Below are 19,251 nucleotides of genomic sequence, written 5' to 3' on the forward strand. Positions count from 1 at the left end.
GTACAGCATCAGAAATGGCATATTGACAGTGAAAAGTTATGATGCTGAAAGGCGACAAATGCATTCACGGAAATTTCAATTGTTTTTACAAGTAATGTAATGAAATTGATGGTTTAAACAACTTTGATACTAGAGGCTGAGGTGGGTCAGAGCTGTCATGTGTAGTGGCCTACCACTAACATTGTGTCTGTGCACAGAATTTCAAGCAGGCACAGAGCCACCTCAGTGCAGCCTAACTCAGCTGTGTAGAGACACAATTCAAACAAACAAACAAACAAACATTGACACCCAAATGGGCATCACTGTGGTCCCATTAAAATAAATGAAGAAGCTTTAACACAGCCGTGTAAGAGGGAATGTGATATCCTAAACTGGGTGCTGCTGTAGGGGATGTAAATGGGGGCATTTTGGCCAAGGTTTTTTTTTTTTTTTTTTTTTTACCTTTTTATTAATAGAACACACACACACACACACACACACACACACACACAGAGAGAGAGAGAGAGAGAGAGAGAGAGAGAGAGAGAGAGAGAGAGAGACAGACATTAGCAACAGTGCCAACTGCCACTTAAGAAAACAAAGTTAGGAAATCTAATTAATTAAAACACTCACGGTGCAGCAGGCTTCCGGTATATCACGTGGAACTTCCGCGTTTAGAAGAAAGGTGGATTATTCTTGTCAGTAACAGAATATATATATATAACAGAAATTTAAATTGTTTGAAGGATATTACACTATATTAATGCATGGGTTAACAGTAGTAGCCTAGTATTTATATAGCCTAGTATTTTTTAAAAGTGAAAGAAAATGATGATCGATACAGTAAAGTAATTCATCCAGAGAAAGTAATTAAAAAGAACGTCACATTAAAATATATTTATATGAAGGATGCTACTTTAATCGTCTCAGTAGCCTAAAATCCAGTTTTCGCCTCATAATCACAAGTGAGGAATATGTTCGGAAGTGAATCGAATCACCATAGCCAATATCTCCCTCTAGTGGAGGATAATATTAGTACAACACAACATGTTTATTTTGAGAAAACGCTACAAAAGAGTTTCGGAGGACACAGCCGAAAGAGACGAAAGATAAGTAACCATACAGTAAACATTTTTCTGACTCATGTATAAGTTGTCTATGAAAACACTTTAATGGGCACTTCAAGCACAGGATTTATTAGTGGTTAGTGCGCGCACCGGTGACAACGAATGACTGTATTCCTACAATCCAAGCGACATTCACTTGCCATAATGCTTCTAGAGGCATATACTGTAAGTCTGAAGTAATGAATTTAGGTAAAGGGGTGCAGAGCCAGTGGTGGTTTTGCAGACAAACTTTAGTGCCTTGAATTTTATGCGCGCAGCTATTGCTAGCCAGTGCAAATTGATAAGTCACAGAACTGTGTGACGTGCATACTTTTCGGCTCACTAAAAATTAATCTTGCTGCCGTGTTCTGGATTAATTGTAAAGGTTTGATAGAACTGGCTGGAAGACCTGCCAAGAGAGCATTGCAATAGTCCAGCCAGTCTGGACAGAACAAGAGCTTGAACAAGGAGTTGTGAAGCATGTTCTGAAAGAAAGGGCCTGATGTTCTTGATGTTGAATAAAGCAAATCTACAAGTTTTAGCAGTGTGGTCTGAGAAAGTCAGCTGATCATCACTCATACTGTAACTCCAAGGTTTCTTGGAGTTTCATTCTTGTTAAGACAGCTTACTTAAAAATTACACAGCTTTGTGTAATCATGCACATGCTAAAGAATCAGTATTTTTCCCATGGATGTTAACATAATTTCTTAAGTTTTAATTAAGTAAATATTTTAGAACCCTCAAGAAGGGTAGACAGATTAAAAAAAAAAATCATATTTACAGATATACAAATTCATTTACAGTTATGCAATATCTTTAAAATTCACTTTGAAACAAACATTTGCTTAAAAAAAAGGAAAAAAAAACACTTACTTTAAAAAAAAGGAAAAAAACTGTCTTATTTCATTTTTCAGAGTGATAGAACTGTTTCTGATTCACAATACACCAGTCAAGCCTTCCTTCAAACTGCTAGTCCCTTGATTTGATCAGGAGGCCCTGTGTCTGTTTACACCGATACGTTAGTGTTCGGGTCGTCTTGGTGGCTTGTGTTAGAAAGTATGTGCTCAGACTCTGCATCGATTTTGAGGCTGGTGTTGGTCATGCTGGACTCGGTCAGAGTACTACCCCTGCTGGAGTCTGACTGATCTTTGGTGGGAGTGTCAGGCTCTGCCTCAGCCTCAGCTGGGTCCTGATGTGTTTCTTCTGTGTCACAAGAGTCTGTGTATCCTGCCAGTTCCTTCCTCAAACTCTGCGCTCTTTCCATGTAGCTTTTACTCAGTTCAGCATCGGGTATGTAGTTGGCATGGATCTCTGCAAGCTTCATGTAGATTATGTACAATGTGCTTAAGCTTTCTTTGTCCTCCAGAGCTGCCGCCAGGGCTAAGTGGAAGTAGCCCATGGCATCGAATGCATCCTACGGCAAAAAATTAATAAACATTCTATGTCAAATTAATTTACTCTGAATGTTACTTATTTTTGTAGATACTTTGGGCCTCTTTCAATAATAATTTCACACAATTACTGTATATATATGGAAACTTTCTCACAGAAAGTGAAAATAAGATACACAGAATGTTTTTAAGCAAAAATACACGTGCAGGTGAGAGCATGATTTTCTGTTTCTTTATTTTTGCATGTGGAAACAAGTTGTACGCTTACATTCAAAATGTTCAGTCTAGGATTAATGTAAAGTGTTAAACATTATGAGAGACTCACCTTTAATCTGTGTAGGGTCAGATCAGCCAGTCTGCAGTACACTTTAACATAGTACCGAACTTCAATGGCATGTTCAAGAGCAGTGGGGCAGAGTGAAAGAGATTTAAGGTAGTAGTTCTCAGCCATCTCATACTTCCCTAAAGAGAAGTGCACTGATGCAAGACGATGGAAGGACACTCTCTCATTCAGAGGAACACCTGTAAGAAATATACATAGCACTTAGCTTTTTCCTTTCAGTGTCATCTCAGCTCATCTTTGAGAATAAATTGCTTAATTGGAAGGAAAGGCTGAAGTTTTCAAGAGAGCATCTCAGTTGATCTTAGTATTTATCAACTCTGTCATCATTTGTGACTCTTGCTGTAAAATCAGTGTTAGCCAGCATTACATCACAATGCCTTAAAACAATGCCTAAATACACAGCACTGTCTGAGTGACATCATTAAAACATAATTAGCAGGTTATAATGATAAAAGGTAAAACAATATATATTTTACTTTAATTTTTAAGTATAACATGCACTGGAGAGGCAGGTCAAATTTGACCAGGAACAAGTTTGTAACAAAATTAAACTGGGCCTGTTTAGATTTACATGTTGAATTGCTTATATTATGATGTATTCTTGTCTCCAGCAGGGGGACACATAGGTTAAGACTTATAAGCAAATGGCATACAGCTCTGACCTGTGAAATCCATTTTCCTGCAGAGTTTAGCTCCAATCTTGATCAAACTCATCTGCCTGTAACTTTCTAGTGATTCTAAAGACCTTGATTAGCTTGTTCAGGTGTGTTTGATTAAGGTTGGAGTTGAACTCTGTAGGAAAATGAATCTCGCGGGCCAGAGTTTAGAACCCCTTGCATAAAGGCTTTCATCATCATTATTAATAATAATTTTACATGGTCCATAGTCAAAGTTCACTAGATCATTGGCTTTAAATTTCCAGGGTTATAGCTCTTTAAACCTAGGAGTATAAAGGTCTTACCAGTTGTGGCGCTGACTTGCACTGCGAGTGTGGCATATTGCAGTGCCTCCTCGTACTGCTTCTGCTTCATCAGGAGCTCTGTGAGCTTGCTCAACAGCCTGAACTCTGAGTGCACATCTTTTATGCTGCGTGCAAATGGCAAACTCCCATCCTTTAAAAAAAAAATAAAAATAAAAAATAAAACACAGCAGATCGCTTTAGATAAATAACATGTGACTCAGCATGGATTCCTATATTTCTTAACTATTATCGAACTGTCTTGGTAATATCTATTGTGAACCCAAGGTGAGGCCTACCCTGTAAAATGGTAGTGCAGCCAGTTGATTTCTGTGCCCTTTGAAGAACACATCTCCTGCTTCCTCATAAATGCTCATAGCAAAGCATGGTTCATTCATCCTCAGGGCAGTCTTGACTGCTGCCTGTAAACAGTTGTTTATGCGGAAAGAGCTTATAGTCTTAACAGCTGATAAAAACATACATGTTATGATATAATATTAAGCCTCTTTTACCACAGACTAAAAATTTAGTTTAGGCTTTTAAATTAATTTAGGTTAGGCTTGTCATAGAATTGGTGGCATACTTTTCCAAATGGATATATGCAAAAATTATAACACTGATCAATAATTAACTCTAACTCCTTTTGCAATACCCTGCTTTGGTCCTTTGTCTTACCTGTAGATACATGTCAGCCAGTTCATCTTCATAGATCAGATAGTAGATACGGCCCACTTGAAGCCATGTCTCAGACTCTTCTTGTCTTTTCCCCAGGTCTATGGAGATCCTTAAGCTTTGCTTTGAATAATCAAGAGACTTCCTTGATGACCTGCAGGTTTTTTTTTTTTTTAATTTTTAAATGTTTAATTATTCACAAATTAATTTAATTCACTGATTCATTGGATTGAGTGTCAAGGTATTTGCAATGGTGCTTTAGAGTAACTCTTACTTCTCAGTGTTGAGTGAGAGATAGAGGTTGCTGAGAAGTTCCAGGTACTCTCCTTCTAGCTGTTTATTCTTAAGCGTTCTGCACAGCCCCACACAGTGCTCATAGTAAACAATACACTGTCCATACAGCAGCAAGTCAGCGTAATGCCGACTTAGAACTTTTGCCACAACCATTTGACCTGCATTTGAAAGGGTTTGTTTTATTTTTACACTATAAATGAAATATTGGCTTAATTTAATTCTGTTCATTTAGAAAACAGGGTTGTGACATACAGAGGGTTTAAATCATTTAGGTGATCCCAAAAAGTAGTTAGACACTGTTAAGACTGTTAGACACACTTAAGTCACACTTAAAAATGTCTGAATTTAATTGCATTAGATATACATTTTCAAACATCTTCAAACAAATGATAATGGGCCTTTTCTCAGAACTACCTTCAATTTTGAGACATTTTTTTATTAAATTTTAACCAGTTGGATTTGAGGTAATTTTTTGTGGTTACAAGTTCGCCTTAAGTTTAAACCAGGTACCCTAGCAGAATTACCACCAAGTGCAGTTTGTCATATTAATAATAAATATCATATTAATAATAAACATGTTCCACAAAGTTTGACAACCACAAAGTGTTCGAGGCTTTTTGTAGAATTTGAATGATACATTTAGAATTGTCATTTTATAGTCATCATTTTGTGAAATTCTGTTTGCAAAGTGTGCTTGTTCTATATTAATTTTAAATAAATGCCACTTATATTGATATTTGTTATATCATGTAAATATAATTAGACATTTTAATTGTGGCTTAAGTGTCCAAATACTTTCTGGGGCAACTATAGGTATCAGGTTAACTTTCGTGATGCAATCCATAAAAGTCAAATCTTGTTATACTTACTGTGCAGATTGTTGGCACTAATAGCAATAAGGAGGCCCATCTCAAAGCATAGTCTGACTTTCAGACTCCCTCCTCTATCGTTGTAGCTCCTGCCGAGCCAAAGCAAAGCCTGGACATGCTCCTGATCTGTGGGGCTCTCTGAGAGAAACTGGAATAGGTGCAAGGAATTTAGCAAGAAACACTCTGCTAGGCCCGAAGCCCCGACAGATAGAGACAAGCAGCCCAAGTTTGCCAGCGCGAGTGCTTCATTACGCTTGATCCCATTCTCTCGGGAGATCTGCAGAGCGCAATAAAAGTTTCTTGCTGCCTCCTGGACTCTGCCCTGTTTGCGGAGGCATAGGGCTAGAAGGTTGTAGACTACACCACGCTGCGTCGGACTGTCTGTTTCATCCAAAGATTTAAGCATAGGTTCCAGAGTATTCTGAGCTTGCATGGCTTCCTCCGTTAGCACCAGTAGCCAGGCCAGCAGTATGGATGCCTCAAAGCCCTCCTCTTCATTAATTTGACTTCCAGTCTGTGCTGCTTGTTGGGCAAAGGGCACAGCCTTCTCTAAAGCTCCATGCTGCTGGTAAACACTAGCCAGGCTTAGGCACAGGTCCCGCTGAGTCCTCAAGTCTTCCCCTTGACAAGCTATTGACAGGGCCTGCTGAAGGTAGACCACCACCTGTGCAGGAAGCTCTGAAGTACTTTCCTTCCAGTGAGGATTAAGCCTGGCTGAGTTTTTGATAAAGAGTTCAATTTTCTGGAATGCATCATCCAAGGAATGCTCTTGCCCTGAGTCTAAACTTAAAGAAGCTAGTGTGAGGTAGGGCAAATACTTTTTATGATAAAGCCTGCACAGTATCCAATTGAGATCAACAGGGGCAACTGGCCTCCCTTCTTCCACAGACAGTGTTATGGTAAGTAACTGAAGTCTCTCTACAAAAGGTAAAGCATCCTCTATTTTTCTTAGACTGAGAAAGAGACAGAGGGAGAGGTAGCATGTCCGTGCCTCTAAGTACTTGTCTTTTTCAACTATGGCTTTGCGCATGATTGGTTTGAGCAGCTCAAACTCATCCACAGAGCAGAATTTGTGGCAAGGAAGGCACATAATTAGAGCACTTGCCTTCTCTAGTGTAAATGGTAGCTTGTCCATCATCTTCTGTTTGAGGTAAACTGCAGTGAGATTGGTATACAGGGCAATTAGAAGTGGCTTGTCATCAAAACCATTTACAGGGACCTTTAGAGCCTCCTCAAAGTACACTCGTGCTTGCGAGTACTTCAGTTTCTTGGCACATAGCCGTCCAAGAAGGAAGCAGGCTCGCCGGTGGGCCCAGAGCATCCTCCTTTTCTTAGCTCCTTCTCGCAAATTTTCCAGATGTTGAAGAACCTCATCCTCTGGAAGGCCATGGAAGAAAGTGTCCAGGAAAGAGTAGGAGAGGTCATAAAGAGTTTGAAATGTGTCCTGGAAATATTCCAGATTTAGGAGGGTCAGGATCGGATCACATCTCTCGGCTTCATCAGTCTCCCAGATACCCTCATCCATAAAATTTGGAGGGTCTTCCTCATATTCATCCATTTCTCTAAAGGTGTCCTCCAGGCTGAAGGAGAAGACTTCAGAGTCCTGGTCCAGATGATTCCGAGAGGCATAGAATGATTGCCGTGGGGACGAGTGGTAGGGAGTTGCATCACTTTTCTCAGATATGGTGCTCTTTCTTTGATCGACTGTAGATTTCTGCTCTGCAGATTACACAGAGTAAATGTCAGAATTGTTGATTGTACATAGGTTTGCAAAAGGGTTGGAACATTTCCAAAAGAAAGATTGGAAGATTTGAAAGATTCCAAAAAATCCTGGAAAGATTTTCACATTTCTGGAGTGTTTCCAAAATGTATTGGAAATGCTCCACATTTTTGCAATGCTTATTGTACATAATTATGCAATGAAAGAGAAGGAGAGTAGGAAGGAATGTTAAATATGGAAGGTTTGACTGTTCAACAAAATGAAGAACAAAGTTGTAGTAAGACAGCCATGATAAATGAATGTAGCAACATTTCAAAAGAAGGGTCTTTAAAAGGAGCTTACCTGACTTTGGATGATTTATTATGTAAGTGAAATCAGAGTCATCAAGTCTATCTGCAGCGTGAAAGAGCAAAAAAACATGAAAATTCAGCCATAATTTTCTCACCCTCATGTCTATACAACCCTTTATGAACTTCTTTCTTGAATATGAACTATATTCATTTAAACATTATTTGGGGTCTCCCAGAGAAACAATGTTTCATCTCTTACCCAGTCTATACACAGTGCTTATGTCTGAGGAGAAAAGATTTGCCAGTACATCAGACTGGCAGGGCTCAAAGCAGGGGTTAAGTTTACACAGGGCTGCCCTTTCCTCCTCACTGAGAAAGACCAATTGTCCATCGCTGTGCAAAGTCAACAAAGACAACATTATCAGCCACATGACTCTCATTCGGATAGCTTCATCACATCATCACATAACTTCACTAGCCCCCCTTCCAACACCCTCATCACCCCCAGCTAGACAGAGGCACATTCACAGACGTCAACAGAATAAAACAGCTGGTTGCTTTCAATTGGTATGTCAGCATCGTCGAGAGGCACATTAGATAAATGTTTTTTACAAAATTAAGAGAAGGTAATTAGTTAAACTGTTTACTTACATAGGCTCAATACTCTGAGGTTTTACACTGGCCTTGTGAACAAATCCTATCTCTCCACTGGTAAGGTGTCTTCCTATGAACATGTTCAGAGTACTGAAAAGAAATCCCTCAATCTTGATTATGTCTCCCTTGTGTAAGTGTAGCTCATCTTTAACCACTGGGTAATGGTCCACTACTGCTACACAAGTCCCCACCACTGAAAGGGAAGCAAAAATGAAATTTGTAAATTGGAATGTAATTTTCAAAATTTTCCACAGTAAAATCATCATGCATATTGTGCATGTTTTATGTCTTGTGGCTAGTGAGTATTTTAACGTTTACAATATGTATTGGCCCAATTCACCTCCACTGTAAAGGCTGATTTATACTTCTGCGTCTGACCTACACCGTAGCCTATGCATTGACACACACCCTACACCGTAACCTAACCGACGCTGTAGCCTGACGTGCAGGCGGACCGCAAGCGCTGTGATTGGTCTGCTAGAACCTCTTCCTCCATATGTCCTTGAGTTTGGAGTGTGTTTATAATGTGCACTTTAATATATTTTAATGTTATACCTTCTTATATAAAATAAAACAAAGCAAAGAACAAGTGTCTTATCATTTATAATACTACATAGCATTATACATCACTAGTTGTCCACGACAAACAATGTTGATCTGCCATGGTACAAGTCCTTGTGGAGATTGAAAGAATGCCATATCTTCTCCTGTTCCGTTGTTGTCATCTCCTCTTTGTCGTTTTAAATAATAATTTAATAATTTGATATTTATTTGCCGCCGTCACGGGTATAATGCTCTTCTTCGGCTTTTGACGTGGTTCTGAGGGTGACACAAGCAACATGCCCATGGACACTGCAGACTAGCGGTTTGCATGTGTACTGCATGTCGACATGGACAATGATGCAGAAGTGTAAATGAAAACTGACGCATAGCCTATGGCGTAAAGGCTACGGCATAGGTCCGACGCAGAAGTATAAATCAGCCTTTAAGTGTCTCACTGGCCAGATATTTGAAAGGAGGGACACATTATTTTTTGCAATATATTACATGACAGTATGCCACAAATTCTGTTGACTGAGTTTAACTTGTACTGAACTCTGAATATTCATTTTAAGGGTTATTTTGAGAAATGCGTATAGAGATGCGTAGGAAGAATCTCACCAACAGGATGATTAAAGAGGCCTTCTGTAACTGGAATCCCTCCGGCATTTCCGGGATGTTTCTTAAGGAACCACCTAGACAAAAATAAAAAAATTTATTTTTTAAGAGATAATCTGAAACAGTATGTTTCTTCCATGAGAACAAGTGTAGAACAAAGGTTCTTTCAATCATCCAGACAAATCTGATGTTACAATTCTTCCCAGTTCCCAAAAAAGCTCCCATATACTGTAGTTACGTGAGCTTAGAAAGACAGTGTCACTTACTGATAAAATGGATAGGGCAGCGGCTGCATATCATGCACAGGCACTAGACCGTGTTGGCCCGTGGACAGCAGCGTACCCTCCCACATGGCCTCTTGTCCTACGTCTTTAACCATCACCAGGTCATTCCTCCTGTAGGTCAGCTCCTCTTCCTCCTCTTTGCAATCACTGTTGTATAAGGTCTTGGCAAAGAATGTACCTAAAACATGAATAAAATGTTTGTATTCCTCTGTACAATCTCAGAAGAAAAGGTAAAAAAAGCAGTCACTGGGGTGGTACCCTTTCAAACTAATATGTACTTTTAAGTTATTACTACAGTATGCACCCTTTAGGGTAAATAAGTTACAAAGGTGTAGCTTTTGAAAAGTTGCGGCCCTAGTGACAAATTTTGTATTGTTTTTCTGAGAGTGTAGTGTTCTTAACTTCACAGTTTCTCAAATTTCAGTTTATCCTGAAAAACCTTCCTCTACCTCTTTTTCTTTCAAGTGGATTAATAAACAAGTTAATGTATTCATATGTCAAAGCAGAATTTTTTTTTTGTCCCATAACAGTTTGTCCCATAAATGTTTTATTTTAGATGGTTATGTCTGCCTTAGGGATGTGGCCTTAAGTAGAGGACATACTTAAAGGTAGTTGTTTTGGATGAATACTACAAACATGAACATCCAGGAGAGACTTGGTATGAATGAGGTAGTTTACAAGGTAACAAAATTCTTAGAAGCAGGATATTTTGTATGTAAACAAACTCAAGGAAATGTCCTCTCTTTGAAAATAAGAGGACTCTGCAATCTCAACTTATGTGACCTCTGAATTGGTTAAATAGCAATGTTTCAATAGTGGACTTTAGAACAGAGCCTTGAGATGTGTAGAGATTGTTCCGTCAATTTGTCCATTCAGTGTATGTTTACAGGTGATTTTGCTAACCGTTGAGAAATCAGCAAGTCGTGGAGGCTCATTACCTTCCTGTAGCAGGAGTCCTAAGTAAAGAGTAGCTAAGTGGTCTTCGTCCACTGTTACACAGATCTCCACATCACTTAGCAATGCAGGGTCCAGCCAGAATGACTGGTCACAGAGAAAGTTTTCAAGACATCTTGCTACATATCCTAGAATATAATAGCAATAGTTTTTTAGCTAGAACAGTACAAGGATTTTTACTGTAGAAGTTCCAGAAAATTAGTTCCATTGACACTAACCGAGTGCCAGGTAAGTAGAGAACTTCCAAATTTCCTCGACAGTCTTAAAAGTGATGACAAAGCTGTCTTTTTCTGCATGAACAGACACTAGTCTTGCAGACAGATCCTGTGTGGATAGTATCAGCCGTCACTTAATGTAAAGAATACTCAATGTAATCAATAGTAATAAGTTCATCAGTGGTGCCAGTGCATGTTTTGCATGAATACTTCTGTGTCTGACCTTGAAGAGCTGGACAACATCCTGGCTGTTGCTCTCTACTACTCGGAGTCTGGTACGTAACGCCTCCTGAAGCTCACTGTCAGGTGCTATACCAGATCGTCGCCTCCCACTAAACAACAAAACAACATCTCCAAAAAGCAAAAGGGAATGAAGTTAAGTATCCACCACAAAGAAACCAAGATTTACGATCAATTGCATTAGCAGTAACAGGAATGCTCTAGTGATGTAGGGTGTGATTTATTGCTGTCCAGCATCACAGTAGTAGTATGCTTAGCCAATATGAATTTGTTTTTTGTTTTTTTTGCAGGAACAGCACTATGAGCAACCACATCACTAAAGGCATACCATTAGGGCGAGTTTACACATTAAGGAAGTCTGGCGTTAAGACGTGAGAGTGTGCTTAAGACATGTAGCCATTAAAGGCCATTATGGAGATAGAGGCCATTATTTCCATCAAGGTCTATGGGACACAGAGATCCTTGCTGCAGATACCTGGAGAGAAGCGTTCTCCTGCTGAAGATACTGTGCTGCTTCCGCTGAATGTTTCCTTCCTCATCCAGTAAATCTCTCTGCTTATGTCTTCTGCCTCCACCTCGGCCTCAGCCTCCGCTTCCTCATCTCCAATGGCAAAACAAAGGAAACTGGGGTGAACACAGCTTTACAGAACACAACTGCATTTGGTATGTAGTTCAGTGAATTTTAATAGTACCTCATACCTACTGTATGATTACCTTTACGATCAGTCTGTAAACTTACAGAAAAGCAACACTGAATGACTGAAGAGGGATAAAACTAATAGAATACTGAATAATTAAGGACAAGTATAAGGTTCCCTTTGCAGGTATGCACTTCCCATGTTTGAATATGTGGTCATCACCATATACAATAGTTCCTTATACAGTATAAAAACATGATACAGTTGGTACAAATTAGAATGTTTGTAGATCTAAAAATATCAGAGCTGTGTTTACAGGCTCATAAAGTTGTGGGCATAAACAGGAAGTGCTGGCCATATCATAATGGCTCTATAAATATCAGCCAGATGGCTTAAATAATAGCTTCTTCCTCATCTCCAGATGGGTATGACCTTCCCAGATTTGCATTGAAAAGAGAGGATGTTTCAAACTGTTGTCTAGTATAATTTATTAAACACCAAAAACATTTATAATAGAATAATGTAAAATGCTGTACAAGACTTTATTTTCTGAAACACTCATGCTTGACTCAAGAAATCCTCTTACCAGCTGTCATGGCGTCATTGGGCGAAAAGAGTTCACTGACGGCTGCTAAAGCGTATGGAGGGTCATTCCATAAGGCATCAAACTCAGCGGGTGATATTGCTATTGAAAGGGAGGGTGATGTTTAGGGGAGTGTTATTAAATTAGCTATATGACAAGCTGAAGCTTTTAGGGTAATTGCCTAATCAAACTGAGACTGAATGCATAGCAAGATAGAATCACAGCCTTCAAATAATAAAAGCATGTGCAAACCAGACCAAAATCTATTAGAGGGAGTGTGCGCTTGCAAACAGTAACAAACATTGTAAAACACCATTAACCCTCATACTGAATTGGCCTGACACATTAAGCAAAACAATATACCAGTAACTCACACAGCGACAACAGTACGTAATTACAGTATTTGCTAGTTATTAGTAGCAAAACAATATACCAGTAACTCACACAGCGAAAGCAGCAAAACAATATACCAGTAACTCACACAGCGACAACAGTACGTAATTAGTCACAATAGACAATCACAGCGTTACGCACAACAACAAGGCACACAAACTGCCACCTAATGGAAGTAAACATCCTGCATTACCTTCATGGGTAAATCTATTACCCATGACTGAAAGAAACACTGTGATGTCTCCCTGTGAATGTTACTCTTTCTTCTCATGGCAAAAATCTATGAAAGACAGGCTGGGACCAACCTGAAAACAAGAAGCAGTTTCTGAGGCACGGAATCGGACAGCAGTTGCAGCAGCATGCCATAATGTACACAGCCAGCTTCAAACTCAGTTTCAATAGTGCCCCCTCGATGGTAGATCCACGTATCGATGGAGTCACTCCTATCCCTCTCTCTCTTCCTTTCCATTTTCCTCTTCTGCATAAACCGCACTCTCTCTACTGCTCATTTCTGACTTCCATCTATTCTGTACTCTCCCCTTTCCTCTCTCCGTCCACTCGGCAGATGAGTGAAGCACTCTGAAGCACTGCTGGCATGTTTGTGTGGGCTGGTCAGTGCCTCTCTGTGCCAGGGGTTCTCGTGGAAAATGAGCAGCAGCATTCTCACATACGAGGACAAAAGGCCCACTGAATTAATGGCCATTGCTCATAGCAAGTAAACATGGATTTTTTATTTTTTATTTATTTACTGGTTCTAAATTTAACTTTTGTACTATATGTTGTAATATTAGGGGTGATAGCTCCAGGTTGGCCATTATAACATGTCTGGCTTTCAAAAAAGTGCAGCCCTCTTTAGGTTTAGGTTTCTATCAGTGTAAAGATAGACTGAATGAGTCAATACTGCTCAATCATAATGATTTGAAGGTATTGTTTATTTAAAAAAAAAAATCAAATAAATAAATATGTACCAAAGATGTTTTGGATCACTTACTGAGAAAATGAGGACATTCTTCATGATGAACTTGCTACCTGGCCAAATAGTCTGTAAGCTTTTTAAAGCTAGAATAAAGAATAATCTCTGAAGACTACGAAAAAAATAAAAATCGCAATTTTCAGTACAAATGCTTAACATCTACTGATGTTGAGAGGAAAAATAATCAGTTTACCATTTTATGCCCCTTTCTTAGAAGTTTACTGGTCTTCCAGTTGGGAACCACTGGTTTTTAGGGGAAATGTGTTGACTGAGCAATACTCCAGCTATTAGGTTTCAGTTTTTGGTGAGAATGTTAAGAATGAGTTTCTTAGGATGCAACCTTCAGTAAATCCTTGTAGAGTTCTGTCATCCTGTTGTTTTAGCATTATGAGTGTTTAGCATGATGTAAAAAAAAAAGTAGTGTTTTCGAATCATATTGATGAATCTTTCTCAGTCTTTTTTTAATGTACTGTCTGATTGTTTAAACTATATTGAATGTGTTTCCATGTCACTATTACCGTCTCTGTCTCGGGGCTTAACAAAGAGGGTATTTATCTATACAGAATAATCTTACTCATCTTAGTGTTTTGTAAATAGAGAACCCAGTCAGATTCTAATTGAATCTGTGGAGATCTTGTGAGTCTGAGCAGCTGTAAACAGCCAGGAGGCATTTCTCAGCGTAACTCTCATGCAGCATCTCTCTGAGCCTTCAATACCATATCAAGTGTTTTGCTGTGAGAATGCCCAGTGTGTGAATTATGCATTGACTTTACTTCTTGAGGACATTTCTTTTTATAAAAAAATTCTGGTATACTCATCCTGATAATCTCTTAAAATAAAAGATTAAATAAATACATTGGAATGTAATTTCAAAGTTTGTTTATCTGCAGGTGAAATTTTGTGTTTGAGCTAACTAAAAACAAAATCAGAGCAAATGTTTGTGCAGATGTCAGTGCAGACAGCTATGCAACCAATGTTTTGAAAGTAGCTTGAACTGTTGTAGTTTGGCAGCACATTGCCTGTTGAATGTGATACAAAGAGGCTAAACTGTCCCATGCGCCTGAGATGTTGGAGTTAGCTGTGTCTCTCTGGGTTACTGGCTCAGTGTGTGGATGTCAGTGAAAAGAACGAGGTAGATTTTGTAACCTGAGTAAAGGGTTTAGACTCTAAGTTTAGAATGTCGCCTAAGCCCAAGCAGCACATGCTGGTACTTTTAAACTGAATGAAAAACAAGTTCTTAGAATCTATAGTTAGTGAAAAACCTGGAATATTGTTAGAGAAAACAAATGCTCTAAATTTTAGTAGACTGACTCACAGAAAGACTACAAGTATACTACGTAAAACATACAGTATGTAGAGACAACCAGGAGTCTCAACTACTTGTTAAAATTACACTACAATTCAACCACTTGTCCTACTTACATTCATACCTTGATATATATTAACACAGCAATTTCAGCTGAGTACACACTCACTCACACCCTGAAAGAGAGAGAGAGCGTACCTCTGTCCTGCTGACTCCCGGCGGTATGTTCGTTCCTCATAGATCTGTCAGTATGTGCTCTGTGGAGTTGGCGAAAAGTTCCTTTCAAACTGACTAAAACTAAACATCATAGTCTTTTATGCTCCTGTAGGGAAGGGGTGTGCATGTGTGTGTGTATGCGTGTATGTGTATGTCCTTGTAGCATGAGTTTAGCCCTTTAGCTGAAGGAAGTATGTAAACTCCTCCCCTAAATGATATGCTGCTTTTCATTCCCTCAGTTGCTCTTTTTCTCTCTCTCTTTGAGCCCAGCCCTCTCACTGCCCTGTTCTGTTGGACTCTATAAGTCAGGTCAGAAGTTCTTCAGTCAGTTCATAAGATGGTAGATAACCTTCAAAGAAACAATCTTAAATTATTGACTCAGCAAATACAAAATATCTTTCCACTTCTCATCTAATCAGACTTGTGAATCCAACCAGTTGTCTTTTCTTTGAAAATCAACAAAAACGAAAGAAATTTCACACGTTTTTTTCTTTAAGTTATCCATCTGGTCTGACTTGTTTTTCATAGAACACAACAAAATGCCTCTAGAGTCCCTATCAACTTTATCACAGTAAAAAAATACGCCCTCTTGCTCACATTCCAAAGGTGCTTTCTACAGCATATCCAAACACCACGTGTGTGTGTGTGCATTTCTATTGTGCTTTTAGAGAACATAGCATGTAAGGATCTTTGAAAATTCAGCTTTTTTCTTTAAATCATTATTATTTATTTTTTCAAGAATTTCCTATGCTTCTCCTTGGATTTTATCTGGTTAGTAGGTCAGATAACAGCACTCATTTCTTGCTTTTCTCTCTTGGTTAAATATAAACCCTGGAACAGACTCCAGGTTCTACAGACTGTTGTTGAGCTATTACAAAAGTCACCCTGAGATGATATATGGGGTAGGACATGTGACTGGTTGCCTGGGCTGTGAAAGAAGGCAGTATGTGCACTACAGTGTGGTTTATACCTGCCACAGGTCTCAGATGGTGTGGGTAAATGGATTACATACCACATCAATGATAGAGAATCGAAACCCCCACACTGGTGGAGCCATCAGGCCATGTGCCCAAACCATAGTCACAGCATTTACATGGCACACAAAGCTTTTTGGAATGCTTTTGCTTTTTGTGGTTAGCATATCACAGTGCGTACATCTAATTTGTAAATCTCATGAATAGTTAATCCAAAGTCATTGAGTCAGTCTCATGAATGAACTGTCATTTTAATTTTCATCTACAAAACAGGCTTAAGGATTCATTTCTGATTGGGTCCTCAAGTTGAGTTTCCTTACTCAGTGTATCTCTTGGGGAAATATTATCAAAATTATTTGAATAAATGACTAAATATTGGGATATCCAATATATACATCTCAATATACACTTCAGTTATCAGTGTATACTTTGTTTTTAAAGTAATAGTTCACACAAAATCAAAATCGAATCAGTGATTTAAATTTGGAAGCCATTTGCCTGGCGCTCTCAGTTAATACAAGACAGAAATATTGTCCGTTTGTGTTTAGTACATACATCATGTTAATCAGTGTTCATAGTTTTAGTTTAAGGAATCCGTTGCCCAAAAATCTAAATGAAGTCTGTGATTTGAAATCGGGAGCCATTTGGTTTAGATTTCAAATTACATTTTGTATTTTCTTTTTAGAGTGACATTGTATATTCTGTCCAGTAACTACTACTTTGCCTATAATTCTGGCACATTTACAGTGACATTTATTTATCTGCACTGTACTTGCCAAATATATAAATAAAACACTTTTAAAAAGGCAAAATAAATGTTTGTTCCACAGGTGAAAGACAATCATGAGGGTTTGAAATTATGTAAGGGCATTTTTGGGTAAGCCAATCCTTTAAAGGACCTTTCATAGAAACAGCATGTTGTGTAATAAAAACTCATAACAGGCTAATAAATCTATGGCTAGTGAATGTACCTCAGGGCAGCTCACAGTGGGGGGTATTCAGGGAGGCATTGCGTTCCGGTGCCCCTTCATACCAGTGCCCTAAGGAAGAGCAACTTCCTGTTGTTGTGGACTCTGTCATATTTCAGTACAATGGCAAATCCAGAGCTCTGACCAGCAGTACAGCCCACGATATCCGCAAAAATCACACAACACACATACTCCTGGTACAGATTACATTGTGTGCACACTCCAGTACAGATATGCAGGCTGTAAAATCAAAGCTATGCAGGTTATAAAATTCTGAGACAAACATCTATAATATAATATATACCTCATAAATGATCCTCATAAATTATGTAGGGTGAGTCAGTGTATTTATGCTCATTTAATTACTTCATTTCATTTGATAAACAGCACATGCTTAACAAATAACTGATATGTGTCTTAGGATTTGACCTGGTTTCTGAAAGGTGATCAGAATCGGCTTAAAAATAAATCTGATGTTTAAAATTGAGTAACTACATATCTAGGAAGTACTCATCTCATACAGATGGGAGGGGAGTGTAGAAGTGCTGATGCCATGATAGGCAGAACAATGCTGACTGCTTCCACTGCCTGTTTCAGACACTAACCTTATGGCCCTGTCAAAATATCTGACTGTCAGAACTAGAGCACTGCATGGTCAAGCAAAGAGAGCAACCAGAGTGAGATAGACAGAGAGAGAGGAAGAAACGTAGAGTGTGCGAGGCGCCTGTCACATCCCTTCATTGTGCCGTTTCCTCTTGGCCTTTGTTTCTGTATACACATGACAGAAAAATACTTGTAACACACAGAGCCTTTAGGATAGGACACACAAAAGAGAACAACTTGCAAATAAGAGACTTCCTTTTAAATCCAACTGCCTGTCATGGCCTCCCCATGGGCCAGAGCATTTTGATAATAATAAAAAAAAAAAACTATTAACTCAGGTGCAGTTCATGGGTCTGTGAGTCTGTATTGTGCTGAACAAACAATGAACTTGTGAATGTGATTTATTACTTTTTTATTTCTTTGTGGGTTACAGTGTATTCAGACTGAAAGTATTTTTCTTTCACAAAGGAATGAATGCTGGGCTGATTTGTGAGATGTGAGAAACCTCTGAACCGTAAAGTGATGAAAGAGTGACTACTAGTGTACGTTAAGAGTAAAATACATGGGAAATTGCCGGGTAAGAGCTTTTCTCCACCGAACTTGATTTTAGAGTTCTTCAATAAAAAATCCTTTCAAAAACTATTCAGTGTAAGAAAAAACTCAGGAATCAGTACGTTAACATGTAGTCTTTATTTCTGCTTATAACACATTTTGATATATTTTTCAGGGTAGTGTTTTTTAAGGTTTTGTATGACTCAAAAAAATAATAATAATAAATAAAAGGCATTGGCAAAGGCAAAAACAATTCCACCTTTTTGCCAATAGAAAAGATTCAGTTCATACACACATTGTCCATAGCGGTTTATAAGAATGAGGTTAATATTGTTCAGTTAATGTGTCAAATTATAGACCTGAATCGTGCCACCTAATTCATGATGTATTATTAGTTTATATGCTGCTAAAAGAATCTATGAGCATCATGTCACACTTTAGTTCATTTTTGGCCTTAAAATCATATTTTTGACCTTAGCACAAGGCAGAAAATGTGGCATAATTCTAACCATTATATTTATCTAAACTACAGTTGTTGTTTTGTTTTGTTATAATTTAGTTGTTTTGGCTACACCATATATTTTTATTTGGCCTATGTAAAATTAATATTACATTTATAGAACATTATTGAATTTATATTGATTAGTCTATCATTTGTGGCTGTAGTACTTAATGGGTCGAAATAAAGCGTGCGTGGTTGTTTTTATATTTCTGGAACATAATTCGGCTGTAAACGGGTTAATGTCATTTTAAGAAGCTTTTGTTTGGTTGGCAGGTTCCTAAATGAAGCCAATTCTGTCTGCTGTATTTACACTGTGTTTTTTCTAACTCTGCATAAGAGGGCGCTATACATCTATATACAGTAAATGCCGTAATCTGCCAAAAACCCACCCTACCCTTCAACTTTCCCCCTGCATG

The 19,251-nt window shown here is 38.5% G+C and overlaps 1 protein-coding gene across 5 annotated transcripts; it reads right to left on the minus strand.

Annotated features, from left to right (window-relative positions):
* Positions 1–1,955: 1,955 nt before the first annotated feature.
* Positions 1,956–15,461, minus strand: LOC109102191 (SH3 domain and tetratricopeptide repeat-containing protein 2-like). 5 transcript variants are annotated; one of them, XM_042738351.1, is made up of 19 exons: positions 15,219–15,461; positions 12,935–13,046; positions 12,352–12,450; positions 11,603–11,728; positions 11,111–11,238; positions 10,891–10,996; positions 10,657–10,800; positions 9,701–9,896; positions 9,438–9,511; positions 8,274–8,469; positions 7,882–8,015; positions 7,675–7,725; positions 5,613–7,331; positions 4,724–4,901; positions 4,453–4,603; positions 4,077–4,199; positions 3,781–3,931; positions 2,802–2,998; positions 1,956–2,499 (listed from the first exon to the last, which is right to left on the minus strand). In XM_042738351.1, exons 2-19 carry the CDS (start codon positions 12,957–12,959, stop codon positions 2,092–2,094), a joined length of 4,206 nt encoding a protein of 1,401 aa, XP_042594285.1. In that variant the 5' UTR covers positions 12,960–13,046; positions 15,219–15,461; the 3' UTR covers positions 1,956–2,091. The 5 variants fall into 5 exon arrangements, with proteins under 5 accessions (XP_042594285.1, XP_042594284.1, XP_042594283.1 ...); XM_042738350.1 differs by lacking the exon at positions 12,935–13,046 and having other exon boundaries at positions 15,219–15,460; XM_042738349.1 differs by lacking the exons at positions 12,935–13,046; positions 15,219–15,461 and adding an exon at positions 13,047–15,180.
* Positions 15,462–19,251: the final 3,790 nt, after the last annotated feature.

This window comes from Cyprinus carpio, chromosome B14 (assembly GCF_018340385.1).
Source record: "Cyprinus carpio isolate SPL01 chromosome B14, ASM1834038v1, whole genome shotgun sequence".
NCBI classification, from domain to species: Eukaryota; Metazoa; Chordata; class Actinopteri; order Cypriniformes; family Cyprinidae; genus Cyprinus; species Cyprinus carpio.